Raw genomic sequence first — 25,661 nt, 5'->3', positions numbered from 1 at the left:
TTACTTAAAAAAATCATAAATTAATAATCATATTTGTTTACAAAGACTATTTATACTTGAAAATTCTAATTAGACTTGTGAATTCAGCAATTGAGTGTGCTTTCAGCAAAAGCTGATTTCAAACTTTAAATCTAATATATTACTACCGACCCACCGTGGCGTTGTAGGGGTAGATAAAAAGATGATTGTTTTTAAATCGTATCTAAATGTAAGACACCATTAGAGGTATGATTTTATTTCTTTGGGGTTTAAGATTTAGAATGAATTCTTGTGTAAAACGCGTCTGCCTTAGATTGTAAATTGTACTGGATTAATGTTCAATAAACCTACATAAATGTCCTTTTTTACATACTATAATTGTACATAATTTTCACCATTTTAATAATTTATATAAAGCCCACTTAAAGAATGAAACTATGAAAACGTTACGAGTAATTTTTTTTCACTTTATAAATCATTTTTACAATTAGTATCTAAAATTATACGGCAGTAATATTTTAATTTTTATGAATTAAACAGTTATACACCTTAAATTTATTTAAATAATCAAAATAGGTTTTACATTTTACTAAGCTATTACGTTTACATTTACAATAATAACATTTAGTATTATTAATATATGTTTACATTCCTTATCCGCAATACATACATCACGGAAATACTTATAAAAATATAAAAGTCATACAGATTTTTTTTGTTTGGAAAACTTGAACGCCTCTTACAATCCAGTGACATTTTTAATCCATTCCACATGATATGCAACATTGGAATAGAAGCCCAGTCGACTGGTCGCACACTCTGCACCACCAAATGACGCCAACCCAACCAGAACGCCATCCTCTACTAACGGACTGCCTGAATCACCCTGTGGATTACTTGATACATAACAAACTATTTGGTTAAATCACAAGCGGCTAAAGCTTACAAGTATAATTTTAAGAAATAAGACTAAGACTCTTAACTAACCGTAAGAATAGGTTATATGACAAAACAAATTTCGAGAACCGAGTCCTTATTATTCGTGGTATACTGTAAAAGTTTCTATTGTCTATGGTTTTTTGAAACTGAGTTTTTTAATCTATGTTTGTGTACTTAAAGTCGTTCCATAGTTCTATATTACAATTTTCATTCTGTTTATGTTAGCGATATCGAAAGAGCTTCATTAAAATTGGCTTTCGTCGTTTGATGACGTCATACTTTAGACGTCTTCAATCGTTTAATACGACTCTATAGTGTGCCGATTCGTTTTAATACTTGAAGATGTATATTGGTTTATCAGAGTAGCTCTGTGATGAGTATAACATTAAAAATAGTATGGAGATAAAATCTATAAAGTTATTTACATTACACAATCCGGGTCTGTTGCCAGGCCTCTTTGCACAGATATTCATTTTAGCCAATATGTCCAGATACTGATGGTAGTACTTTCGGTAATATGGCGGTATCAGGGTTATACACTCCTTTACAGTCAACCCTTTGACGTTCATACTTTTAAGTTCCTTCGAAATTTCACCTGTCTAAAATGAATTAATTTCAAATGCATCATTGTAATTGGATAATTTTAGAGTAGTATAAAAAATTTAATTACTTTACCTCATCAATTCCCCTCCCAACAAACACCATAGACGTCTTACGATTGCCCATTCGCTCAGGCAGTTTAAGAGGTTGCACCTTCTTAGAAAACATCAACGGTGCTGCCAGCACAATTATAGCGACGTCATTATACGGCACGTTATCGTACAATAAATAAGCTGGATGTATGATTACATTTTTATACTTCACTACTTGGCTATTCTTCGTTGTTTCACCACCGACATAAGCGTGTCTTATATATACACGGACGCTGAAATTAAATAAAGGTTTTAATATACACACCTTACTGTATAACGAGGTTAAGTAGTTTTTTTTCTATCGCGTCGTCTGTGTGCATAGCACATATTGCCAACGAAACCACGAATTTATTTCAAGTTTAAACCGAAGAATAATTGATATAAGTTGAAAATTTACAAAAACCAACATGTGCAGTATTTGCGGGATTACATTTGGTCGCGTTGTCTATTAGTAAAGATAGATTAAAAGATCTATGTGTTATTCAAAGTTACTATATGACTTATGCTGTGACGTTAAGTATTTTTGTTTTTTCTGCCTTGTTTAATTTTTATTGTATCTAACCGATTCTAGAACGATCCGAATAGAATAGGTGATAATTGAGCAATAGCTGAGCGCATCGCATTTATGTTTCCATATTTCTGTCTATGTAGAATATTTTTGTTTGTTTGTTAAATGGCAATGGCGATGGGCCCTGAGGAATTTTACGTAATTGTACCTAAGCAAGCTGAATATTCGGTATCAGCGGGTATTACTTAAAAAATATGAAATACCTCTCATCTTCAAAGCAATGGGCAGCAGTGATTAAGTGTCGATCTGATATGATTGCAGCGCCACAATTTACAAGCCCAGCAAAGTATGGAAAATCTTCAATACGCGATATCTCACCATACAAAATACGCTCAAACTTTTCACCTGCTAAAGATTTAGTAAAGTTAGCTTGCACTTTTAAAAAGTTTACTTTTATGATTGATTCTTGGTACTAGGTATCATATCATACTGATGTGATACCTCGTAGCTATAATAGAGAAGATTTATGAGTCATTATTCAGATTCATTATAATTTTTAAATCCAATAAATACGAGTACCTATATGTTAAGTTGATAGAAAATATGCGCATCCTATAATGGTGTTGGTGGATATTGCAGTGGGTATAAGTATTTTTTATATAATTACAATAATTAACTGTTATTGTAACGCTGTCAGTCTTACAAAAATTTACACGATTCGAAAGAGTCACCGGGTACTCCATAAACTCTATTGACAGCTCTTTCTGTCCATTTTACGTCCTAGTATTGTAACTGGCAGTAAATTTAGAAGGATAATGTAATTTTTTCTAACGTTCATAAGTAAAAATAAATAAAATACGTCAGGGGCGCTACAATCATTTTTAGGTCTGGGTCTGTATTCGGTATCTGTTTCATGTTCATTTCAAATACGCAAGTAGGTTTTTAGCCTCCTGTGCCTGAGACATGCCGTCGACTTATTGGGTCCAAGGCAAGCTGGTTTCCTCACGATGTATTCTTTCACCGTTTGAGAGTTTAAAAACGCACATAGACGGAAAGTCCATTGATTAGGGAATCGCACGCTGAAACCACTAGGCCAACACTGTTCATTAACATTCATAATTACCTACATGAATAAATTATATTTAGATTTAATAAGATATGAGTTAAATTTAAGGTATCTACTTATACCAAATAATATGTAAGCGTTATTTGTGAAAAAGTAAATAAAACTTATCTAAAACACAGCGATGATTACACCTAAATAGGCTCATCTATTTTACCATGATATACATATATATATAGCTATTAATTACATAAATAAAAAAATAATACATTAACAATTGAAATATGAATAGGAACGTCCAACCACAGTCCTTTGTGATTTGAAAAGAATGGTTTGTATAGACAATTTAATATCAATCGCTAATACACAATTAAAACCAAATTAAATAAAAAACATGTATGTGTACTTATGTACACGCGTTAGAAGTTATATTTTTCTGGCGTAACAAGATAAATCTTTATAGTTTTTTTTTTATATTTCGCCTTATTCTACGTTTGTAGAAAAAACGTCACGGTATAAGCATATATGAAGATAAGATTACTTACGCTTCGTATGCACAGAAAATATATTGTAGGAGATTAAAAAAATGTAAAATATTTTACAAAACATGGTTATGTAGTACTTTCAGAAACTCACTTGTTAGTGTTTGGTATTAAACTTATTTATATTGAAAATTTCAATAAAGAATGGCATCTGCATCGGAATGACTTCGCGTCACATTTGTACTATTTAAAATATTTAAGGACCTCGTAACAAACCTTTGTACGTGAATATATATAAAATTTTAAGGAATTTAAGATATCGTTGGCAGATAATGGGTGTACCAAACACGTGGACATGAAGATAGCACTTACCCAATATATCTACTCTAAAATCAAATTATAACCACTATTAACCAAATTCAGTTTCTGATTCCTTTAACTCATTTATAAACAAATAATCCATTGTAAATTTTAGTTTCACTAAAAGCATTTTATTACATTTTTATGGTATTATATTAACACAAACAGTATCTGCTATTCCAACAGATACAAAATACTTATGTTAACAGAGACTAACAACTACTAATATTATTATTTAACTACTAACTACTAATATTTATTAAAAAGAACATTCAAGTCACATAATTGAAATATGAGAGAGGCATCAGCCGTATTAAAAAATACCAGTGGTGTTACAGTCTTTCAGGTCTGGACCTCAGATTTCTATTTCGGTTTGTGAACATTTGTTTTTTGTAATAGGCAAAGTGGTGATCCTTCCGTGTCAGACTCGGGCTTGTCGGTTTCCTGGCGATGTTTTCCTTCTACGTACTAGGAAATAATACACACAGAAAAGAAACGTTATATTATTATACCTGACTAAACACTTAAACAGTTCGTGGGTATTATTTATTTATATAACATGAGAAAATATTCCGCTTTATAAATAGTTTCGGATGTAATTCAATTTCATTGAATATAACAAATAATACATTTATTATCTATACAGCTTTTCCAATATATTTCAATTGTTCCTCGATGATATAAATGTAGCCAAAGGAAATGAGATTTGTACAATCGGCCCTTCTTGATATAAATATTATTACACATCTACTACGTTTATAAAGAATAATTGTATACCTTTTTAATACTAAATGTAGTAAGTATTTTCATTGGTTTTATTTACTTTTCGTCAGTGCAATCTGTAATCTAATGTCTCTTAATCTACAGTTATTGCTTATAAAATTATTTTATTTCTACAAACAATAAGGAATAATAAAGAAAAGTTTAAAAATAATGAAAAAATGTGCAAATAAAATCTCTCTAAAACACAGGGTATCTAACGGTCCTCTGGCTACTTATAATATTATTCTTATTTATGCAATATATTTATAGTTTTGTATCCTTAACATTACTTCATTCAAATAGTGGCACGTGATAAGTATTCAGGTTATGTGTATTTTTTTTAATGATTAAGATCCGATTTAAAATATGATAACGCACAAATATCGCTGTGAAAATTAATAAATTGTTCAATATACAAATAATTAAAAAAATGTTATTATTTAAAATGATCAAAAACAACCAAAACATACATCCTCAAATTAAAGCACGGCAACAATTATATTAACAAATCGATTCATTCTTGGATTTCTCTTTGCCTGTGATAATACGATCGGCGCTAAAAAAAAACAGGCAATATTTTTATTAAAATCTGCAGGTTGCGTGAAGCGCAGTAGAGTGTAGTGAGTATATTTTCTCATTGGAGGAGTATATCCTACAAAGGATTAGCTTTGTTTCTTTATTATTTTTTAGTGGAAATTTTTGGTCGGAGTTCTACGTTGTGACTGGCATAGTGGGTAGTCTAGTAGAAAATGTAATTATTTATATTTCAAGCGATCACCGGTAATAGATACAAATACCAAAGCCAAATATTTTATCAAGATCAATCAGATCAAGTTATCTTAGCCAGATATTTTATAAGCCAATCAGTAGTGTGTTTCATCAACACTCTTATAACATTTTAAAGTGTAATTTTTTTTACGCTTTTTATAATAACTTATATTTTAAATTTACATTTAAATTATTTTAATTTCAAGAATTAATCGCTGAAAATAATTATTTATTTCTTGTGCTAATTTTATTTACGCATATGCTATAAGTTGTGGACCAATTTGTCTTTGTCTTTGTCTCCAGAGTAATTGTATACTCTATACAGGGCACACTATAAGATACAGTAGAGTTTATATATGTCTATATATTTAGTAGCAACTATTATTATGGCCACAACAAACAAATTACTGTGAGTGATTTTACTTAGGCTACCTTTTTAGTACATACCAACACGGAACATTTTGCTATGCTACCCCAGAGACTGTATTAGTTTAATACATAAATATAAAACAATTTAAAAAATAAAAAGCTTATTCGAAGTGGTCTCCATTAGCTGCAATACAGTACTTTAAAGGTTGAGGCCAGATATTAATAGAAGCATGCACTTATGTTAGGTTATGATTATGTTAGGTACTCCAAACTAACATGGCGTTTAGAGCAAGCCGTACTCTCTAAAACTGACCATAAATCATAATCAAGCGGATTAAGATCGGGACTAGACGACGGCCAGTCTTCAGCTCTGATGAAGTCCGAAACGTTAGTTTCCAACCAAGACTTCGTAGACCAAGCTTTATGGGGTATGGTATCTTGATACACTTGTGCCGATGTCTTGATACCTTTTTCATAAAAGTATGGCCTACAAAACCATCACTGAAGTCGGATAGTGTCAACGTTGCACTTTGTCGACTAATTGGTTGAAGCTTTCCTTAGAGCTTTGAGCATAAATACGGTCATAAAACAAACAGTTAAAATGTTGTTTTATGACAATTCAATTGTAAAAAAAATCTCATCCGTAAACAATTTTTTTCTGTGACCTCCCTTTGCCGACCGCTTCAGTAGTTTCGGTTTTACTAACCTATTATTTTTTAAATATTAAGTTAGGAAATTATTTAGTTAAGAAATTACTAGTACGTTTCTTATAGGCTATATACAAGTCCTAAGTCATCTTTTAAAATACGCGACATGGTTCTAGGTGTTATCTTCATCTCCCGAGATAAAATCTTTAGCTTTCGGACAGGATTTCTTCGAATTCTTTTCCTTACTGCTTTGACCATCTGTTTCCTACGAATGCTGCGTGGACGGCCAGATCTTTTTCTGTCACAAAAAGAAGAGGTCTCGTTGTACCTATTAATAGCCCGGTACACAAACATTTTACTAATACCAAGCGAATGGAGAGTTTTAAAAATTGCATTTGGACATACCTACTTGGTGTAATGCAATCACAGTTATTCGGTTATCTTTATCACCACACTCCATTTTTTTATATAGCAAAATATTGTATAATGTATTGGCGCCAAAGTGATAAAACCTAATGAAAAATGATATAAAAATGACAGATTCTAAATTCAAATGTATTATTTTGATAATTTTCAAATGTATCAGTATTTCTGGCCTAAGACTAAGTATTTTTGTATGTTGTATAAAAAAAAAAATACGAAAAAATTTATCTAAAGAATAAAATTTGGCCTCCCTTAAAATTTAGGGAGATGAAAAATAGATGTTGTCCGATTCGCAGACCTAACCGATATGCACACAAAATTTCAGAAAATCGTCCGAGGCATTTCGGAGGAGTTAATTACAAACACCGTGACACGAGAATTTTATATATTAGATGTTATTCGTATATTTTGATTATTTTAATTACAATGTTTATGTTAAACGTTATACCTTACCAGTTTATCAAACACATGTGTGTTTTAAAAATTCGTATTCAAAATTTTGTTGCAACAATACTTTTTTTAAACCATTGCATCCTTGCAATACCAGCCGAAGTCAAGATTTAAATATACATTATTCACGAACAAAAAATATAAACAACAGAATAAAATGGAGCCAAATCTCACACTGGACTCTGTCACAGAATATTCATTATATAGATTTGCTATGTATTACAATAATGTATCTGTAGTTCTAACTTAGATATTCTGTCTATGGAAATGATAATAGTTTTTATATAATTGAAACATTTACTAGGTGCGCAAAAAGTATAATATATTCATATCAATTTAAAAATAAAACGTAAACATAAAATATTCTTTCTTCCCTTTTCCTTATTATTTCCGTTAGATTAATGTAATTATGTATCTTGCAAAAACCAAGTGGTATTCGCCACATTTTTTTAATTGAACCTGAACTGTAAATACACTTTGCATTTGCGTGAAATTATTTCATCATTATCAAGGAATTTTTTGTCGCTAATGCATGTTGCGAGTAATTTTTACGAAAATGACTCCAAATGGCAATAATAAAAGAGAATTAAATCAACCATGGATATTTTTATCTCGTCAGGTGAGTACAAAGGTTTACTATATGTTTGAAGCATGTATTTTCTGTTATAGTCATACACTGGGTATACCCAGACCTACTTATAAATCATATTTTGTTAATATATTGTTAGGTATACCTTTAGCAGTTGCATTTAGACCAGTTTAATACGAGTAAACTAAGTCCTAATATTCACGGATATCCAAGTAGACGCAATTGGTGGAACCGTTAAGTTACATGCTTAAAATAAATAATTCAATGGCGCTACAACCTTTTTAGGTCTTAGGCCTCAGATTTCTGTATCTGTTTCATGATCATTTGTTAATCTATTAACCAAGTAGGTGATCAGCCTTCTGTGCCTGACGCACGCCATCGACTTTTTGGGTCTAAGGCAAGCCGGTTTCCTCACGATGTTTTCCTGCACCGTTCGAGCTAATGTTAAATGCGCACATAGAAAGAAAATCCATTGGTGCACAGCCGGGGATTGAACCTACGACCTCAGGGATGAGAGTCGCACGCTGAAGCCACTAGGCCAACACTGCTCACTGAAGGTACATGCTTAGGTAATTAAATATTATTATAACTATTCCTTATTCTGATTTATAAACTCTATTGCCGTTTTGTTGCTTATTTGATGAAGACTACGGGTTAATTTTAAGTTTTAAAGTTTGCTAATGACAACCTAATTAGCATGACAGACAGTCCTCTAAAAAGGGCCTCACTAGCTTAGTGGAAAACCTATTTATTTACCTCCATGTTCAGGTGTCAATTGTGGGTTTATAATGATTTCAGGATACGGCACATAAGGTTAATTGTTGCTTAATAAATAATAGTTTGGGGAAAAAGTTTCTTCGCATTTTTTAAAGAAAATTCACAGCATTTTTTATTATAGTTTATTTACATTAAACTAAAGTATGTAGTTACCATTTTGTGCGTTAACTTTTTGCCATCTTGTAGGTAGGGACATGATCCCATTGCTATAGAAATTTTGGGGCTTCTGATCAAAACCCGCGACAATTGGTTTTGGCAGTCCTCTTGTGATGTTAACCTGACACTGCCTAAAAAATTCTGAAGATATCGAATCAGATATAAATCTGAAGGTCCATGGTCAGGACTATACGGCGGATGTATTAAAACCTCCCCGCCAAGCTCTCTTAATTTTTGCTGAGTGGCTAAAGTTGTGTAAGGTCTAGCGTTATGATAATGAAAAACCCCACCCCTTCTGTTGATTAATTCCGGCCGCTTTCTCTCAACTTCTTGCTTTAATCTCATCATCAATGGTGGAAATAGCTCATAATGCCCTTCCAATCCCACTTCACACACAGCATCACCTTGTTAAGTGAATCGCTCTGTGAAGTCTGACCGGCGTAATTTTCATCACCAGTTATCAGCTTCTTCAAAATTTTCATTAGGTTTCTTTCAGTGAGCTCGTGAGGTACCCAAATATCGAGCACACACATCACAGACTCTGCACTAGGTCCATAAACATGGCAATTTTTTTCGCGGCTTGCGTTGCATTTTTACCTTTTTTGTAGTAAAATTTTAAAATGTATCGAATTTCTTAATTAGATTCACTTATCTTGACAGTACGAAAAATAATTGAAAATCACACATGTTCCTTAATTGTAATTTATCTTCTTTAAAATTTAAACTTTTAATGATACCAAAACCAGCCAGGTACAAATAGTATAGCCAAAGAGATTTTATTACAAGTTCATACATACTATAATGCGAAAAGAGTTTTTCCCAACCTAATATACGCAGAGAGTATGCAGGATATTGATGCTTACTTTAAAAGTTTTAAAGTGTGTACACTATGGACTATCCGAATTTAATTTGAATATTACTCTAACAATTTATGATAAACAAGTAATTTTGTTATAAGTGAAAAAACATTCTGACTTATTTTGGCAGTAATAATGATTGTCTTTGTTCTAAATGCATTATGTGAACACCTGCTACATCCTGGGACAGTTGTGATTTGAGTTGATGATTCTTTTAATTAGGCATTAATATAGCTTAGTATACGAAAACTTTATATTCTTTTTTTAAAAATAAACAGGGTTCATAACGCCCGTATTCCATATTTAAGTAATAATAACTTTGGATAAAATTCTACTAGTAGCAAAAACTATTGTAAAATTATGCGAACAAATATCGCGACGCAACTTTTTTTAGTCCTTCATCGATTGATTTTTTTAGGTATTAGTATCAAGTGGAGTTTGGGCTCACTTCTTCATGTTCGGTCTTTGTATGGGAACACCAACTATTTACATCTCCCAAATTAGAAGAGACGCCAACTCCACCGACGTCATAACAGAAGAGATGTCTTCATGGCTAAGTACGTAAAGATATACCATACATACCTTGTAATTTATTGGAATGCAAACACGTTACGAAATGTAAATAAACCGTTGAATAAAATAGAGTTCCTTAGAACACGACCTACATAATATTCAAACATGGTCGGGAATATGAAATCCGGTTTTAGGCTTGATCTTCTTCGGTATTCTGTAACCTTTAATGACGGTAGTGATTCATCCCGAATTCGATGTTGATCTTTTGTAATACACGATCATACGATATCAATTAGAGCTCGGATACTAAAACTACGTCGACATCTCAATTGCTATTGGGAATTACAGAATACTGACGCTGGTCTGACGACGTTGTTATAAATAAGTAACCGACAGACTGAATTATGTAGAGGTGTATAAAATACTAGTATTGTTAAATTTCTTATTTTATACCCAATAACCTTCATGATATCTTAATTATAAAAAAGTACGCAAACGAGTTATTTAAGTTACAATTTCAATATTTTTTAGGTTCAACACCGATGTACAGTTCTGTTCCCAATCTATTCGTCGTCGTTGCTGTATCAGCGTACTATGGACCGACCAAAGCATTTTTAACTATATGTATAACTTCAGCTTTGGGATTTCTTATCATGTACTTTAGTACGTCTGTTATTGGTGTACTTGCCGGTGAAATGGTTCTTGGTGCTTTGATAGCAAGTGATGGCGTTGTGTGTCTAAGGGTGTTAACGGAATACATATCACCTCGGTATCGTGGATCGTTCCTTGTTATAAAGTCCGCGTCGTTTGCGTGGGGGATGCTTATTGCTAATTTAATGGGCACCTTCTTTGATTGGAAATCCATTTCACTATTGGGGTGTGCTTTAGCAGTTTACGCTTTCTTATCTGGATTATTATGGCCTGAATCTCCATACTGGTTGGCAAGTAAACAGAAATATACAGTTTGCAGGGACTCACATAATTGGCTAAAGGGCCGAAGTACTGAATCAGTACGGGAACTTGAATCTCTTATTGCATTGCATGACAATTTTGTACAGTCCAAAACCCAAAATCGAAAACATGCAGTAATGCAAATGATAAAAGCCTGTTATTCAAAGGCATTATACAAGGCATTTGGATATGTAATATTACTGCTTTGTTTACATCAGTTTTCTGGTAAGATAGCATGCAATGTTTACGCATTACAGATTATAAAGACTATAACAAATAGTGAATCAACTTCATACATTGGAATGTTAGTAATGGATGCATTTACAGTTTTCAGCATGTATTCTACCAGTGTAATTGTCAAGTTTTTTAAAAGAAAAACCTTGTTTTTATATTTATCGATTATAGGTATATTCTTTTTGTTTTTATTATCGCTTTATCTGTATTTAGTTAAGTTACAGTTGATGTATGAGAATAACTATATATTTTTGACATTGCTTTCGTTATATATGGTATCTGTTAGCTGTGGTCCAGTGTCTCTGTCCCCGTCCTTAATTGCTGAACTTTGCCCTTTAAGAAATCGCAATTTATATATGTTTTTAGTTTCACTCTGTGGAAATATAATAATGGCCACCGTTATTAAAATATTACCTCTTTTGTTTGCTTCTATGGGCCCTCACGGCGCATTTATGTTCTATGGTTCGAGTTCAGTATTCTTTGTTATTTTAATTACTTACTTAGTCCCTGAAACAAAAGACAAAAGTATCATCGAGATGGATGCATTGTTACGCAATTGATTATAAATAATAAATTATTAAAATGAAAATAAAAAAACGGTACGTTTGGAAACGGTAATGCATCTGCATTTATATGAACTTGTATGAAAATCGTTTGTCTAGTTACGAGAGTGATGTAACATAACTATTGTAAGGCTACATATATATAATCTAGTTAATAAATAAAAGCGCAAATGTTAACAATCATCTTACATTTAAAGACAATAAATTGTAAAACGTCTGTTTTGCTAGTAATTAATTACCCCTTTAGTTTTTTATACATTCATACATTGTAACATAACATTCTCATTCCTTATAATGTACTATTGTTTTCGACCTATTGTTCGACATCGCTTTATATCCTTTATAGGTAACAGATGGGTCACTGACTTTTAAGAATCCATAAATAAGTTACAGTTTTTTGTTAGTCCAGCGTCACAATTCCCCTACCCCTCAACCCTCTAATTTTATGTTATAAACCCTTGTTTTAAACGATTAAAGTCAGTCGACACCTATCAAACAAAGATTTTCATTTATTTGAACATCCCTTCAACAACCGCCGCCGTACATTGAATCATTTTTCATTCTAATACTTCTACACTACGATACGACTACAGTCACAAAGCATAATGAACCTAAGTAAAAAAAGTTAAAATATTTTTCAAAAATGTATATAAATAGGTTAGGTAATTAATTATTTGTAGCTAATAGAGCGTTAAGAGTGTTTTTTAAACCACAAAACAAGTTTTCTAATTTCTAATATACATAATAATACGTGTCGTAATTAGTTCGCGACGACAATAATATTTTAATCTATTCAAGAATTCAGTATTTATAAGAAGTTTATATCGTTAAGACTGCTTTAAAACATACTTTACATTATAAAATCGTATAATATTGTAACGGATATACACAGTGAGTTTTAGATATATATTTAATACACTTATATTTTTTTATTAATTAGGGTTATTAGTAGTAGTACCTTATTTCTATAACCCCATAGGGTAGAGGCTTAGTACAGTCCTTTGTGCATGATATCAGGCCTAGATATTATACACAGATGAGTCTATCAAATTCCTGCTATATTTTCGCTACCTGCGTCAAAGTGCTTATAGACCACAGTCAATAATACTTTGCGATCGACGACTCGCTATCACATGTTAAATTGTGATTAAAGCACTGTACTCTAAACAACTATTTAAATAGAAGCCCCGTTATTTCGATTTAAATCAATGACAACACAAATTCACAGAACTTTCATTAAAACAGATAGAATTTTAATGACAGAAAAGGTAAATCTAAATATTAGGTCCTTACATATGAAATTGTCGTTTTGTCGTACTGGCCACTTTGACCTCAAATACCTCCTCTTTGGTTAGGAATTTCAAATTCAAATTTGTACAGCTATTTACTCATGTATTTGTGCTTCGATGACCGTCATTTATTTGTTTTTTTCTGTTTGCGTCACTCATTTTACAAAATGGAAAACTTAAAGTATCGCATTATTTACGAGTACGAGTTCCGCCGTGGTACTAGTGCTGAGGAAACGACTCGAAGGGTGAATGATGTGTATGGCGGTCATGTTGCAAAAGAAAACACAGTTCGTTTTTAGTTCCAACGTTTTCGTTCTGGAAATTTCGACCTGCAGAACCTGAGACCCAAGTTGATAATGAAGTATTGAAGGCTATTGTGGAAGCGGATCCATCGCAAACCACGTCCGAGTTAGCTGCAGGCTGCGGTGTTAGTGATAAAACTGTTTTAATTAACTTGAAGCAAATTGGGAAGATTAAAAAGCTTGAAAGGTGGGTACCTCACGAATTGACTGAAGCAAACCGGCAAACGCGCGTCGACTGCTGCGTTACATTACAGAACCGGCACAATAATGAAGGTACTAAACCGAATTACCTGTGACGAAAAATGGATTCTTTACGATAATCGGAAGCGCTCCGTGCAATGGTTGGATCCTGGCCAGCCAGCCAAATCCTGCCCCAAGCGAAAATTAACCCCAAAAAAGTTACTTGGAAGCGTTTGGTGGACTAGTGCCGGTATTGTTCATTGCAGTTTTCTCAAATCTGGCCAGACTTGAGAGGCCTACGGCTGATGTCTATTGTCAGCAATTGCAAACCATGATGGAAAAGCTAGCGGCTAAACAACCTAGGCTGGTCAATCGCTTCACGCCACTGCTACTTCACGACAACGCTAGACCACACACTGCACAACAGACGGCTACCAAATTAGAAGAGCTTCAATTGGAATGTCTAAGATATCCTCCGTACTCCCCGGACCTTGCTCCAACAGATTACCATTTTTTTTCGAAATTTGGACAACTTCTTGCAAGGGAAAAAAATTAACTCTGATGGGTCAGTCCAAATCGCCTTCACGGATTTTATTGATTCCCGTCCGACTGGTTTTTTAGTAAAGGGATCAATGAACTACCTATGAGATGGGAAAAGTGCATAGAAAACAATGGTTCATACTTTGATTAATTAAATATATTATATTAAAAAATATTTGACTTTTTGTTCCTCTCATACAAAACGCCAATTTCATATGTAAATACCTAATATATATTATTCGTCTGTTAAACTGTGTTTACATTATATTATATTTTTACAAAAGGTAACCGTTAAATTTACACAGAATACTAATTCCGCGATAGAGCGCTTAATTTTCGAACTGATAATACTTAGTAGCCTTCAAGTAAATAATGTAATATATTCTTAATCACCGGAAACACATTTGTTAGCCATCTGGCGTTGCAGGTGTTAAGCAAATACTTTTAAAAACTTACAAATCAAATACGCATTGTATATAATTAATCTATAATTCAGAACAGAAAATAAATAATTTATTGGACGGACTTAATCAGTGCACATTGGTATAGCTAGTCAATCGTTTGTGTTTTTATTTTATATAAAATAAAACAGTAAATAATAAGAATTTGTTTACGTGAGTAAATACGACTCCTGGTGGGTTGACTGTGAAAAGTGCATAGTAGCTTATAATGACTGTGTCATCAAAGAACAAATAAATGTATTGGTTTCCGTTCCAGTTACTTACAGTGACAAATGATAACATGCCGTCATGGAACCCAAATATGAAGCTAACGTAGACAAAACTCTCACTCCTAGAAAAATATTTATAAGACAGGTAAGTATATTGATATATTTATCGCATCGGATTTTATAATTTTATCGGATTTTTTATGCATGAAAAATGAAGCGCATAATTCGATATATTTTTTTCGAATTCGCATTATCAGAAATATATTTTTCGGGTCCATTCTCCACATTATAATATAATAGTCAAAAATATGTAAGAGACACAGAAAAATTTAAGTTTAGATTTGACTGAAACATAGCAATCGTTGTTCAAGAGGTTTTTTCCCAAAATACACGTAATGTACGCGAAGTTTCTAGAAGAAGAATTATCTAAAGACAAACATGTTTTTAGATCCTGGTATCCAGCAGTGTTTGGTCTAGTTTTTTTATGTTTGGATTGTGTATGGGCACACCGACAATCTATATATCACAAACAAGAGAGGAAGCCAATTCTACTGATGTGATTTCTAATGAAATGTCCTCGTGGATAAGTAAGTTGTAACTAACTCTAAATGTCTTATCTAATCACAATCTAGTCTGTTGCATAGTTTGAAAGGGTATGTATGACCCCAAAACGTGTATTGGAGTTGGATATAAGGGAGTTAGATATAATATATAAGACTAGCGCTAAGCGTGAATTCGTATAGAAAAACGTGTTACGTAAACGTATACGGGGTCAGGTCGGTCGTTAACGCTTCCTAGAGGTCTGAAATTCCAATTTCTGATTTTAAAATGTCACGGTACAGGCCATGGAAAGCGACATTGTTTTGTTTATAGATGCCTTAATTGTTAATTTAATGGACGTAATTTATTAATTGAATTTAATTGATTGTCGGAAATTAAAGATTATTTATTATCAACATTTTATTAGCCTTATTGTTAGAATTGTTTGATTAACACTCCTTAAGCCGGGGAACAAAAATATCGTGACGTAGCCGAAGTTTTGTTACAATCAAAGATGCACGATGGTCGCTAGTCGCAGTAGGTTAATAAGTACTTTCATGCCTAACGAAAAATAATACATGAAACATTTATTACAGATAATAAACATACTCCATATTTGTATCATCAAATGCATTGGCGATAGTTAAATGACCTTATACGATGTAACAAATAATTCGACTTCTAATTGAAGAATTAAAAATAATTAATTAAAACAGAGATAAATATATTTAAGTTCACTACAAGTTCAATGTTATCACTCAATTGTAATTCGTTTTTGTAAGCAAGGATTAATGAAGGTTAATGATTAATAACCATATTATCTCAATCAGGTTCTGCGTACAATTACAGCGCGATACCCAACCTCTTCATTGTTGCATTCCTGTCACGGAAATTTGGCCGAAAGAAGACTTTTCTATTTGCCTCTTTGACATCTGCAGTTGGATTCGTAACCCTGTACTTAAGTTCAAACGTCACACAGGTTATAATAAGCGAGATATTACAAGGAACTCTAATTGCCTCAGATGGAATGATTTGTGTTATGGTTCTTACAGAATATACATCACCGAAGTACCGAGGATTCTTTCTTACATTTAAGTCAGCAACGTTTGGTTGGGGAATGCTTGTTGCGAATACGATGGGAACGTTCTTGCATTGGAAGTCAATACCGTTACTAGGGTTTATCTTGTCAGTATATGCATTTTTGTCGTGTCTCGTCTGGCCTGAGTCGCCATATTGGTTAGCTAGTAGGCAAAATTACGAAGCCTGCGCTAAATCCCATTGCTGGCTCAAGGGAACTGACGAAGAGTCTATGAAAGAAATAAGCTCATTGATAATGCAACACAAAGATTTAAGTCACGCGAAAATAGAATCGCAAAATAAACTAAAGAAGATTCAAATTGCGATAGCGTCAAAAGCCTTCTACAAACCTTTTGGATATACAATGCTTATGTTACTCTTGTACTATTTTTCTGGTAAAATGTCGTGTAATGTATACGCCCTGCAGTTAATTAAAAATGTAACTAACAGTGAATCGACTGCATACACAGGGATGCTTGTAATAGACGCATTAACAGTTTTCAGTATGTATTTCACCAGTGCAATTGTTAAGTTCTACAAACGAAAAATGCTCTTTATTACGACTTCTTTGGTTGGCATTTTATTTTTACTGTGTATGTCTATTTATTTATATCTATCAAAATTAGAATTTTATGAGACAAATAGTTATGTTTTTTTGGTTTTGTTAACTCTATACATGATTGTTATAAGTTGTGGACCGATTACTATAACGCCGTCAATTATAGCAGAATTGTGTCCTCTCAGATATCGAGGACTATACATGCTATTAATGGAGTTAGTTGATAATATAATAATGGGTACTGTTGTTAAAATATTGCCTTTTCTATTAAGTACAATAGGAGCCCACGGTGCATTCTTTTTCTACGGTAATTCATCACTTATTTTAACATTACTGATATATTACTTTATTCCTGAAACCAAAGACAAAACTATTATCGAAATGGTTGCTCTTATGGGTACTTAGAGATTATGGTCTATATAACACGCTCCTTAAACACTTTATATTTTGTACTAACTATTATAGAACATAATAATGTGTATGAATATCACGATGTGAATGCAAGACATAAATGATAACTCTGCGAAAGTGTGGTTAAGAGAAATGGAAGTGGTCAATTATTATGTTTGAATGATCTTTAAAGACACAAATTTAGTTTCAAGGGCATCTTTTTAGTTATTGTTAAATGTCTATTGCTTTATTAGTGTTCTCATTATTTTTGAATATACTTGTCATGCTCAATTATAGATCAATAAATTATACATTTTTGATGCATTTAATTATTTTATCATTATATATAAACATTATTTTATTATTATTTTATAAGTTTAGTTATTATAATGAGTTTACGTATTTTACTACGCCATATTTTTATTTCAAAAGATAAAAATACCGCGGATCTGCCTTTTAACGTTAAAGCGAAAAATACGTATCTACATTTATATTATACATGCATTAAACAAACATTTTACTCATGTGTAATTGTAAATTAATTTTCAAAATGAAAATGTATTATGATATTTTTCGGTTGGTATTGGCATAATGTTTTTGAATCATTTTTAAAATAATCCTGCCACGAATCTGCGTGGATTGTTTTATTAATCTTAAAATACTTAGAAATTACCACATAATAGGTAGGTTAAGTCGCCGGTTCTAAATAAGAAAATCTTAAAAGCGCTGTTTTTCCCAGAAGTCCTACAAAAACTTCCTTAGTTCATCAGCTAGGTCTTTCGATTTCGGGATTCAGAGTCGGAGCACGTTTATCGCGAATTTACGGTCGATTCATCCGATATTCGATTATTAGGCATTGATCTTTTTAAAAATTCGCTTTTTATTCGTATTGCCCAGTCCTGTTCAATTGGCTAGAACGAAATAATTTTCTGATTATACGCCGCGAGAATCTTTAATTTACGACATTATTGCCATTATTTAAATCGTGATAAAAGTAAAATGTCTTCTATGAGTATATTTTTTATTTTTATTTCGAAACAAAAATGTATGGTTGTACGTGTTTTGTGTGGCTTTCGTTGTTTTAAATACTAATAAAAATCCTCTTCCATCTTTAATATACAAAAATAAAGTTATTACTCATTTTTTTAATGGTGTATATCTTTTTGGTATCTTTGATAGTTGTATAAAGAAAAAGGTAAGGTGTAAGGTTGGGTTACACAACGATTTTAAATTATATATATAAATGAAACTAAAAAAATCTGATAACAGTATCAGACAAGACAGCTTGAAAGCATACAAATATTGCAGACTTCTTGAGAATTGTCTATGAATAGTGAAATGTTTACCATTTAATTGAATACAGTGTTTACATCTTTATGTAACCAGTACAGACCTAGTGTCTGTACTGTTAATTAAAACTTGTAGCTATACAGCTATCAGCTCTGTTAACTATGTATTAACTTCTATTTCAAGCTTCTATTTGTGAGGTATTTAATTGTAATTATTTTAATGGGGCATATTCCACCCATTGAATTGAATTTTTCGGGATTCAAGACAAAATAACGCTATTTAATAGTTTACCTATAGTTACTCGCTTTCCCTTACAATAGTAAAATATCACTTTCTTCAGTGTTCCTACAATGTATATCTTTCTTTACCTCCATAAAATCAATTCGCCAGATTGGCGATGCTTTTGAAAACTTCTACATAACTATAATATTGCTTTTGGTTTACGAGTATGTCAAACAAAATCTGTAACGGATATAAACCCGAAAGTATATTAATGACATACCTACAAGCTATGAATTATCGAAATGAAATATGTTAAAATGACAATTTAACTGTCCCTTTTAGGAATGGATTTTTGTATAAAACCATTCTACATGTATATTAACGTATTGTCTTTTTTGTTGCTTAATCTCTGCCTTTATAAGTCGTGTATTGTGTCAATAATGAAGATTGAAGGATGTAACAATGTATGTTAAATAAAATAAATTTTACTTTATATTAATGTTAGGTTAGACATAATGAATGTGTAGTGCATAAGTAATAAACAAACTGAGTCATAATATGTAATTTATTTCAACTCCTATCCAATTGTGGTTAACTGTGGTTTATAATCAACTTCTATTTTAAAACTATTCTTTATAAGGCCTTTATGTTCCCCATTACAGTATATACACGCTATAAACTAAGAATAAATAAATAAAATTGGCATTTGGCAAAAGTATCGAGGTTCAAGCAATCCACGGTCATAAAATGAGATATAAAAATGTATTGTAAGAATTAGTTTTTAAAGAGATGCGAAGGTACAATGGCGTTATCTGGTCCGAGTTGGCAGCCTCGGCTGTTGCCTTCTGTTGTGAGAAAATTAAATTACCCCATTAAGTGCCTGCCTCTTATGGCGCCTTCATAAACATTGCGAGCGTTTACTCGACGTTTTACATTATTTGATATTTTACACATTATCATTAATTTGACAGTGATATTTGTTTAAAATAATGTAGCTGTAAATTATGCTATTACAATATCCTACGGTAGTATAAAGTGTAATATTAAAGAAGAAACAATGGCGCATTTCGTTTACATATGATTGGTAAAACGGAACAACGAATCGTGTCACTCGGCTATGGACTAAAAATGCTCTTGACCTTTGAATGATAATCAAAGTAATTGGGCCATCGTTTCGCTTCGTTTTGTATTCTAAGTAGTTGTAAGTCCCCAAATCAGTTTCAGTGCAAACAAGAAATGTGTGCGTGTACTCGTGTACACACGTAAGTAGTAAAACTTCTTTATGACCTTATTTTTCGAAATATGATCTACTATATGCAACTTTACAGAAATTGGTTAAATAAAGTTAAATTAGATAAAGTTTAACAAAAGGCTTTTATTATCATAGACATGAATACATATAATACAATTATTTCATTGCCTTATTACAACTAAGATTATTACAGAATTTCATAAGTTGTAATAGAATGATTACTATCATTGTTATCCTATTATATATTTTTCTTATTAATGGCTTCGAATCTATGACGCGTAACCGAAAAATGTGTCGGTAAATTTTTTCGGTTACGCGTCTTCAGTTTCACTTCAACAAAAAAAATATTGGTCCATATTAATATAGAAAAACGGGTACGAAGTTATAAACTTGTGAATACGATAACTTTTATTGTAACATTTCAATTTAATATTTTTTGTCAATACGGCAATAAAGGTTACACGCTTTCCGATTAAAGATAATAGTAATAGTAGTAGTACTAGTAAGATCGCTATGTAGTAGTTGTATTAAAAGGGGCAGATGTGATGCGCTTCACAACGTTTCGCCATCGTTGCCACCAGGTCATCCTGCTACTCTACACTACATCATTGAGTGTAGCTCCTACAGCAGACATGATCTGGTCAGTCCAACACGTAAGTGACCTTCCGCGCGGTCTAGTGACTTCCACCTTCCCCTGGACGACAAGGCGTTCTATGGACTGAACACGTGTCCGAAGAATGTAAGGATACGAGATTGTACTGTTGAAAACAGACGCTGCTTAATACTGAGTTCTTGAATTATCGATATCATTTGTACGAAAATCGGTCCACGAAACCCACAAACATTCTCCTCCAGCTCCACATTTCCAGAGCGTCTATTTTCTGTCTTTCCACATCTCTCAAGGTCCACGTTTCAGCCGCGTACGGAAATATGGGGAATATAAGAGACTTCACGAGCCTGATCTTACATTTACTACTGTCATAAAAATTTCGAATATAAGTATTATCGTACCTGGCAATTTCTGAGAATCGCACTATATTCCCTTGAGTAAGTCGATACCTTACGAATAGACTACGAATTCAGCAAAGCGTTAAAACCCTCGTCGTATGAAATGCCAGAGGCCGTTTCAAAGCGATTGAGCGAACTGAATAATGTTTTCTTAACTCGCTGCGTACATTAGAGCATCTTGCGTTTGTTGTTATGTCCCGAACTGAATCTTACTTAATGTTTTAAGAAAATTTCTCCTAACGTCGGCGCTGCTCATTCGGACCTAATTAATATCTGATATAGCTTTTTTGACGGAAATGACCATGGCAATTATAGACCTTTTATTGAGATTAAAACTATTGAACTTAGAAATAATCATAAAAATACGTATTATAAAGTTAAGTGTATTATAAAACGTACAACCGTGTTTGTTATTATGAGAACGATTTACATATAAATGGAACAGTTGCCATGATAACAATACCCTACAAACTTTATTCAGTAATTAGTGCGAGTGCAAGTGATTAGTAATTGAGAATGATTAGTGCAGGTGTGTAGTGCAAATAGTCTCCAATTCTCGTTTAGTGGCTCTGAGAAGAAAATTCAGCTGTCGATTAGCAGTTGTTCGTCCAACATCGAGAAGTGTGCTTGCTGGAAGAAGTACTGAAAGAAGTATTAAATGGGGTGCGATAGCAGTTCAGATATGAACTGAAGAAGTTTTGGAAGCTGAAGAAAGGTATGGGTTCAAAATTGGATTAATAGAAGACTCGGAAGAATCGGAATAACGGATATACTAGCAGTTTAAATATATTGTTTTAATCAAAAGAGATTGAATAAGACCTAAGAAAACATCGTAACAGAATGAGAATAAAATACTACTTGATATTCTAAGTTCGATACCTGTTTATATGCACAACACGCAGACTCAGCTCGAACGAATTAATTAAATCATATTAATTTCTCAAAGTTTACGAATACAGTGTAAGGACAATTTACACTCTGCTGATATTATTTCTCGATTCTTCAACCGCTTTTCGATGTTCTCAAAGTTTATGTTTATACTACATACTTTTGATGCTGGTAGTACTTACACTAAAATTATGAACAAAACAACTTGAAAATAAAATAAATATATTTTATAATTTAAAAAAATCTTGATTGATTTTGTACGGAAACGGTTCAGACTGGTAGGGAAGGGGTATGTACCTTAGCCACGTTAGGTTGAACGAACTGTCACAATCGTCATGCTTTATCCACAATTTGATTTGATTGCGCTGTGATGATTTAATAAAGAGATTGTGCTATTTTGGGTAAACTTCACTAAGAGAAAAGTCTCGTTTTGTAGTATTTGAAAGATTCTTATTGTTAAAGTTGGCGTCACATTTTTCGGTTACGCGCCATCGTTTTCTTGTCCCTATAATTGATTCGAAGAGATTCGAAGCCATTTATAACAAAAATTACCATTGTTAATGCTAGTAATAATTCTATTACAATTAATTATATTCTGTAATAATCTTAGTAGTAATAAGGTAAAATGAAATAATTGTATTATTTGTATTCATGTCTATGATAATAAAAGCCTTTTGCTAAACTTTATTTAACCGATTTCTGTAAAGTTGCATATAGTAGATCATTTTTCGAAAAATAAGGTCATAAAGAAGTTTCACTTCTTACGTGTGTAGTACACAACCATTTTTTGAAAATATGCACAATCCTTACAAGCATCAAGCGAGTTTATAAGACGTGAGCGTATAAACAAATAGTTTAAATTATAAAATAGCAACGAAGTTTGAGAACTCCCGGTTCGGTTTAATTAATAAATTCACCCGCGTATAATTTCTCAGAGAAAATAAAGCGATTTTGTTATCGTGTTTGTGAATTCAGACATTCCGACCCGCAATTTGAGCTGCTGACGCCTCTCTTTCCAATGACTTTTATTTGTTACATAACACCTAAATAATGCTTACGAAATCCAATTTTGAATTACAGTGAATTTTGTTTTAGTATATGCTTTATAAACATCCTGGAGGAGGCCTTTGCCTAAAAAGGGCACACAGATACAGAGACTAGAAGAGGATTGAAATATATATGTGTTTCTGAATTATGATATCTGAATTAAAAGCTTTTATTATTATAAGCATAATCCTCAAATAACGGTGGTATTGTATTGTCCTTTTCTCTCTAATGTATCTATGCAAATAACTAAACATAAAAAGTTATTGATACTTAGTATATTGTAATTCTTATTCTTAGTATATTACGTACGTACGTTTGTTTGTTTGACATATTTTATTTAACCGCCATTGAATGAACTTTTCACACTGAATAATTGGTCAAAAGTTTTGTATAATCTTTCTTATTCTTTATTCGGATAAAATTAAAGTCATATAAATTCACTTTGCGACTTTCCCAAGCAAAAATATAGGAAAAAGGGCAAACCTTTTAATGTCTCTTACAAAAGGTTGCAGGGGTACGGAACTATTTACAAAATCTTTTTATAATAATAATGGCTCAGTTCAGTAGGAATATTGCAAACTCTCCGCAACCTCACATTGAGCAGTAAAATTTAAGAGTTTATGTGCACGACCATTATTTTTAGGTGGCAACTCAATCCAGGAATGAGATAAAGAGATTCTATAAAATTTTACGAATAGCAAAAAACTTTTGTTTATATATTATTTTATTTCGAAACATTCGTTACAAAATCGAGAAATAAAATTAAAAGATTTAAAACAAAATTTATTACGCTTACAAAATACACAGGCGAGCAGCGCCCATCAAGTGGCAAAACAGAAATGAACGATTTCGAATGTCTCAATTTCAAAAAATCTAAATAAAACCAAGAGTTGACAACGCCTAAAGACAGAAAGAGGTCAGAATCGTTTTGTTTTGACCACGATTAATCATTCGGCGGTAAGTTCGCTTGAACGGGTATGAAAACCACTCCCGCCCGATACATCATATCAAGGCTTTGAGGGAAAATATAACGATAAAATAGGTAACTCTGTTACAACGTGGTGATAAATAAATATATAAAGGAATTTTAAATGTTAGTATTTTTGACTGTTACTTTATTATGTTAGTGCTTTTACTTAATTTGTTTGCGTCCATTCAATTGACTTATTTCGAATTCTTAATGACGGTACGTGTAAGATTCATTAACTAATCCTAAGACTAATTTGTGCATGGTGTTAAGTGTCCGATTTTGACGTACAAGTATCACAATCAGCGTTAAGTCTCGTTTCATACTCACCCTACAACACTGAAAATTGTTACCATGAAAATAATTTCAACTCTTAAACTACAAAAAGTATTTAAGAGTGAAGTGTTTTAGCCTCTTTTAATAATAATTATTATTTGCTTTATAGTGGCAATAAAGTAAGACGCTTAATTATTTTGGAAGCGGGCCAGAAGGCAAGAGGTTGGCCAAATGTATGAAGACACCGCCAGTTCTCTCTAACCGCCTGCTCCAAGAGTTGGCATTTTGATACAGGTTAATATTTAATTACAATTAAAATCCAGAGACAAAAGACAATTGCTTAAAATAGTGCTCATAGTTATTTTACGTGTACGAAATAAGCATGGAATAAAGCCATAGTTTATACGTTTTATATAAAAATTAACATGGACAAACTATACCAAAACATTCCAACGGTAAAACCTGACGATTATGACGAGAAAAAACTTACTGTTTGAAAAAGAAACTTAGGGCCACCAGGTAAAGGGCTGTAAAGGGAGGTAAAAACGCTGTAGGCGACTCCATAAAAAATAAACATTAGTTAAACTTTTTTTATAAAAACCACAGGTCGTAATAAAAGTTTTTGTTTTCCTGGCTGATGAAAATGTTTCTATTTATACATTTGTTTTCTACCAATACACTTTTATTTACTACTCAAACAGTCTGGGTTTCGGTATATCATAGTTAGACCCATGGTATAGTCCATTTTTGAAGTTACACTTCTTTTGGCGCGTTGGGGAAAAATGGCGAGAGTTTTACGATGCGCCAGTACACCGTCACAAAACACCGACACCCTGAAGTTAGCAATGTTCAATATTTTAATTTTTTTTTAAGTTATAATTCTTTTGGCGCGTTAGGGGAAAATGATGAAGGTAATTTTTTATTATGCGCCCGGGTCCATCACATAAAACCGACACTCTGAAGTTAGCTATAGTCAACATTTTAGTTTTTTTGGTGCGTTAGGGAAAAAGGATGAGAGTATTTTTTTTCTATTGTTAGTGTCATTTTTTCAACAAACGTAGAATTAGGCAAAAGATAAAATT

At 32.5% G+C, this 25,661-nt stretch overlaps 2 protein-coding genes and 1 long non-coding RNA gene across 7 annotated transcripts; 1 reads left to right on the top strand and 2 right to left on the bottom strand.

The window, feature by feature from the left end:
* Positions 1–579: 579 nt before the first annotated feature.
* LOC123711991 (trypsin 5G1-like) lies at positions 580–3,815 on the bottom strand. Of its 2 annotated transcripts, none has more exons than XM_045664889.1 (5): positions 3,727–3,815; positions 2,382–2,526; positions 1,594–1,843; positions 1,344–1,517; positions 580–865 (listed from the first exon to the last, which is right to left on the bottom strand). In XM_045664889.1, the coding sequence occupies exons 1-5, from the start codon at positions 3,788–3,790 to the stop codon at positions 719–721; spliced, it is 780 nt and encodes a 259-aa protein (XP_045520845.1). In that variant the 5' UTR covers positions 3,791–3,815; the 3' UTR covers positions 580–718. The 2 variants fall into 2 exon arrangements, with proteins under 2 accessions (XP_045520845.1, XP_045520846.1); XM_045664890.1 differs by having other exon boundaries at positions 2,382–2,523.
* Positions 3,816–9,729: 5,914 nt separating this feature from the next.
* LOC123712298 lies at positions 9,730–22,417 on the bottom strand. Of its 2 annotated transcripts, XR_006754064.1 has the most exons (4): positions 22,281–22,400; positions 15,119–15,185; positions 11,934–12,026; positions 9,730–11,852 (listed from the first exon to the last, which is right to left on the bottom strand). It is a non-coding gene; the product is annotated as an uncharacterized LOC123712298 (long non-coding RNA). The 2 variants fall into 2 exon arrangements; XR_006754065.1 differs by lacking the exon at positions 15,119–15,185 and having other exon boundaries at positions 22,281–22,417.
* On the top strand, positions 12,909–17,644 carry LOC123712297 (facilitated trehalose transporter Tret1-like). Of its 3 annotated transcripts, none has more exons than XM_045665316.1 (4): positions 12,909–12,973; positions 15,111–15,208; positions 15,512–15,650; positions 16,434–17,644. In XM_045665316.1, exons 2-4 carry the CDS (start codon positions 15,143–15,145, stop codon positions 17,642–17,644), a joined length of 1,416 nt encoding a protein of 471 aa, XP_045521272.1. In that variant the 5' UTR covers positions 12,909–12,973; positions 15,111–15,142. The 3 variants fall into 3 exon arrangements, with proteins under 3 accessions (XP_045521272.1, XP_045521271.1, XP_045521270.1); XM_045665315.1 differs by lacking the exon at positions 12,909–12,973 and adding an exon at positions 14,894–15,007; XM_045665314.1 differs by lacking the exon at positions 12,909–12,973 and adding an exon at positions 14,894–15,027.
* Positions 22,418–25,661: the final 3,244 nt, after the last annotated feature.

Source organism: Pieris brassicae, chromosome 7, assembly GCF_905147105.1.
Source record: "Pieris brassicae chromosome 7, ilPieBrab1.1, whole genome shotgun sequence".
Classification (NCBI taxonomy): Eukaryota; Metazoa; Arthropoda; class Insecta; order Lepidoptera; family Pieridae; genus Pieris; species Pieris brassicae.
The sequence above is the reverse complement of the archived record's forward strand: the minus strand, read 5'-3'. Positions and strand labels throughout refer to the sequence as shown.

What these genes read in the sequence shown, in the direction of transcription:
- LOC123712297 (XM_045665316.1), top strand. Translation starts at nt 15,143, where the DNA reads ATGGAACCCAAATATGAAGCTAACGTAGACAAAACTCTCACTCCTAGA. An exon ending in GAAAAATATTTATAAGACAG is followed by an intron (nt 15,209 to 15,511) that starts GTAAGTATATTG and finishes ACATGTTTTTAG; the next exon opens with ATCCTGGTATCCAGCAGTGT. An exon ending in TGAAATGTCCTCGTGGATAA is followed by an intron (nt 15,651 to 16,433) that starts GTAAGTTGTAAC and finishes TATCTCAATCAG; the next exon opens with GTTCTGCGTACAATTACAGC.
- LOC123711991 (XM_045664889.1), bottom strand. Translation starts at nt 3,790, where the DNA reads ATGTTTTGTAAAATATTTTACATTTTTTTAATCTCCTACAATATATTT. An exon ending in ATTTTCTGTGCATACGAAGC is followed by an intron (nt 2,527 to 3,726) that starts GTAAGTAATCTT and finishes CTAAATCTTTAG; the next exon opens with CAGGTGAAAAGTTTGAGCGT. An exon ending in CATTGCTTTGAAGATGAGAG is followed by an intron (nt 1,844 to 2,381) that starts GTATTTCATATT and finishes ATTTAATTTCAG; the next exon opens with CGTCCGTGTATATATAAGAC.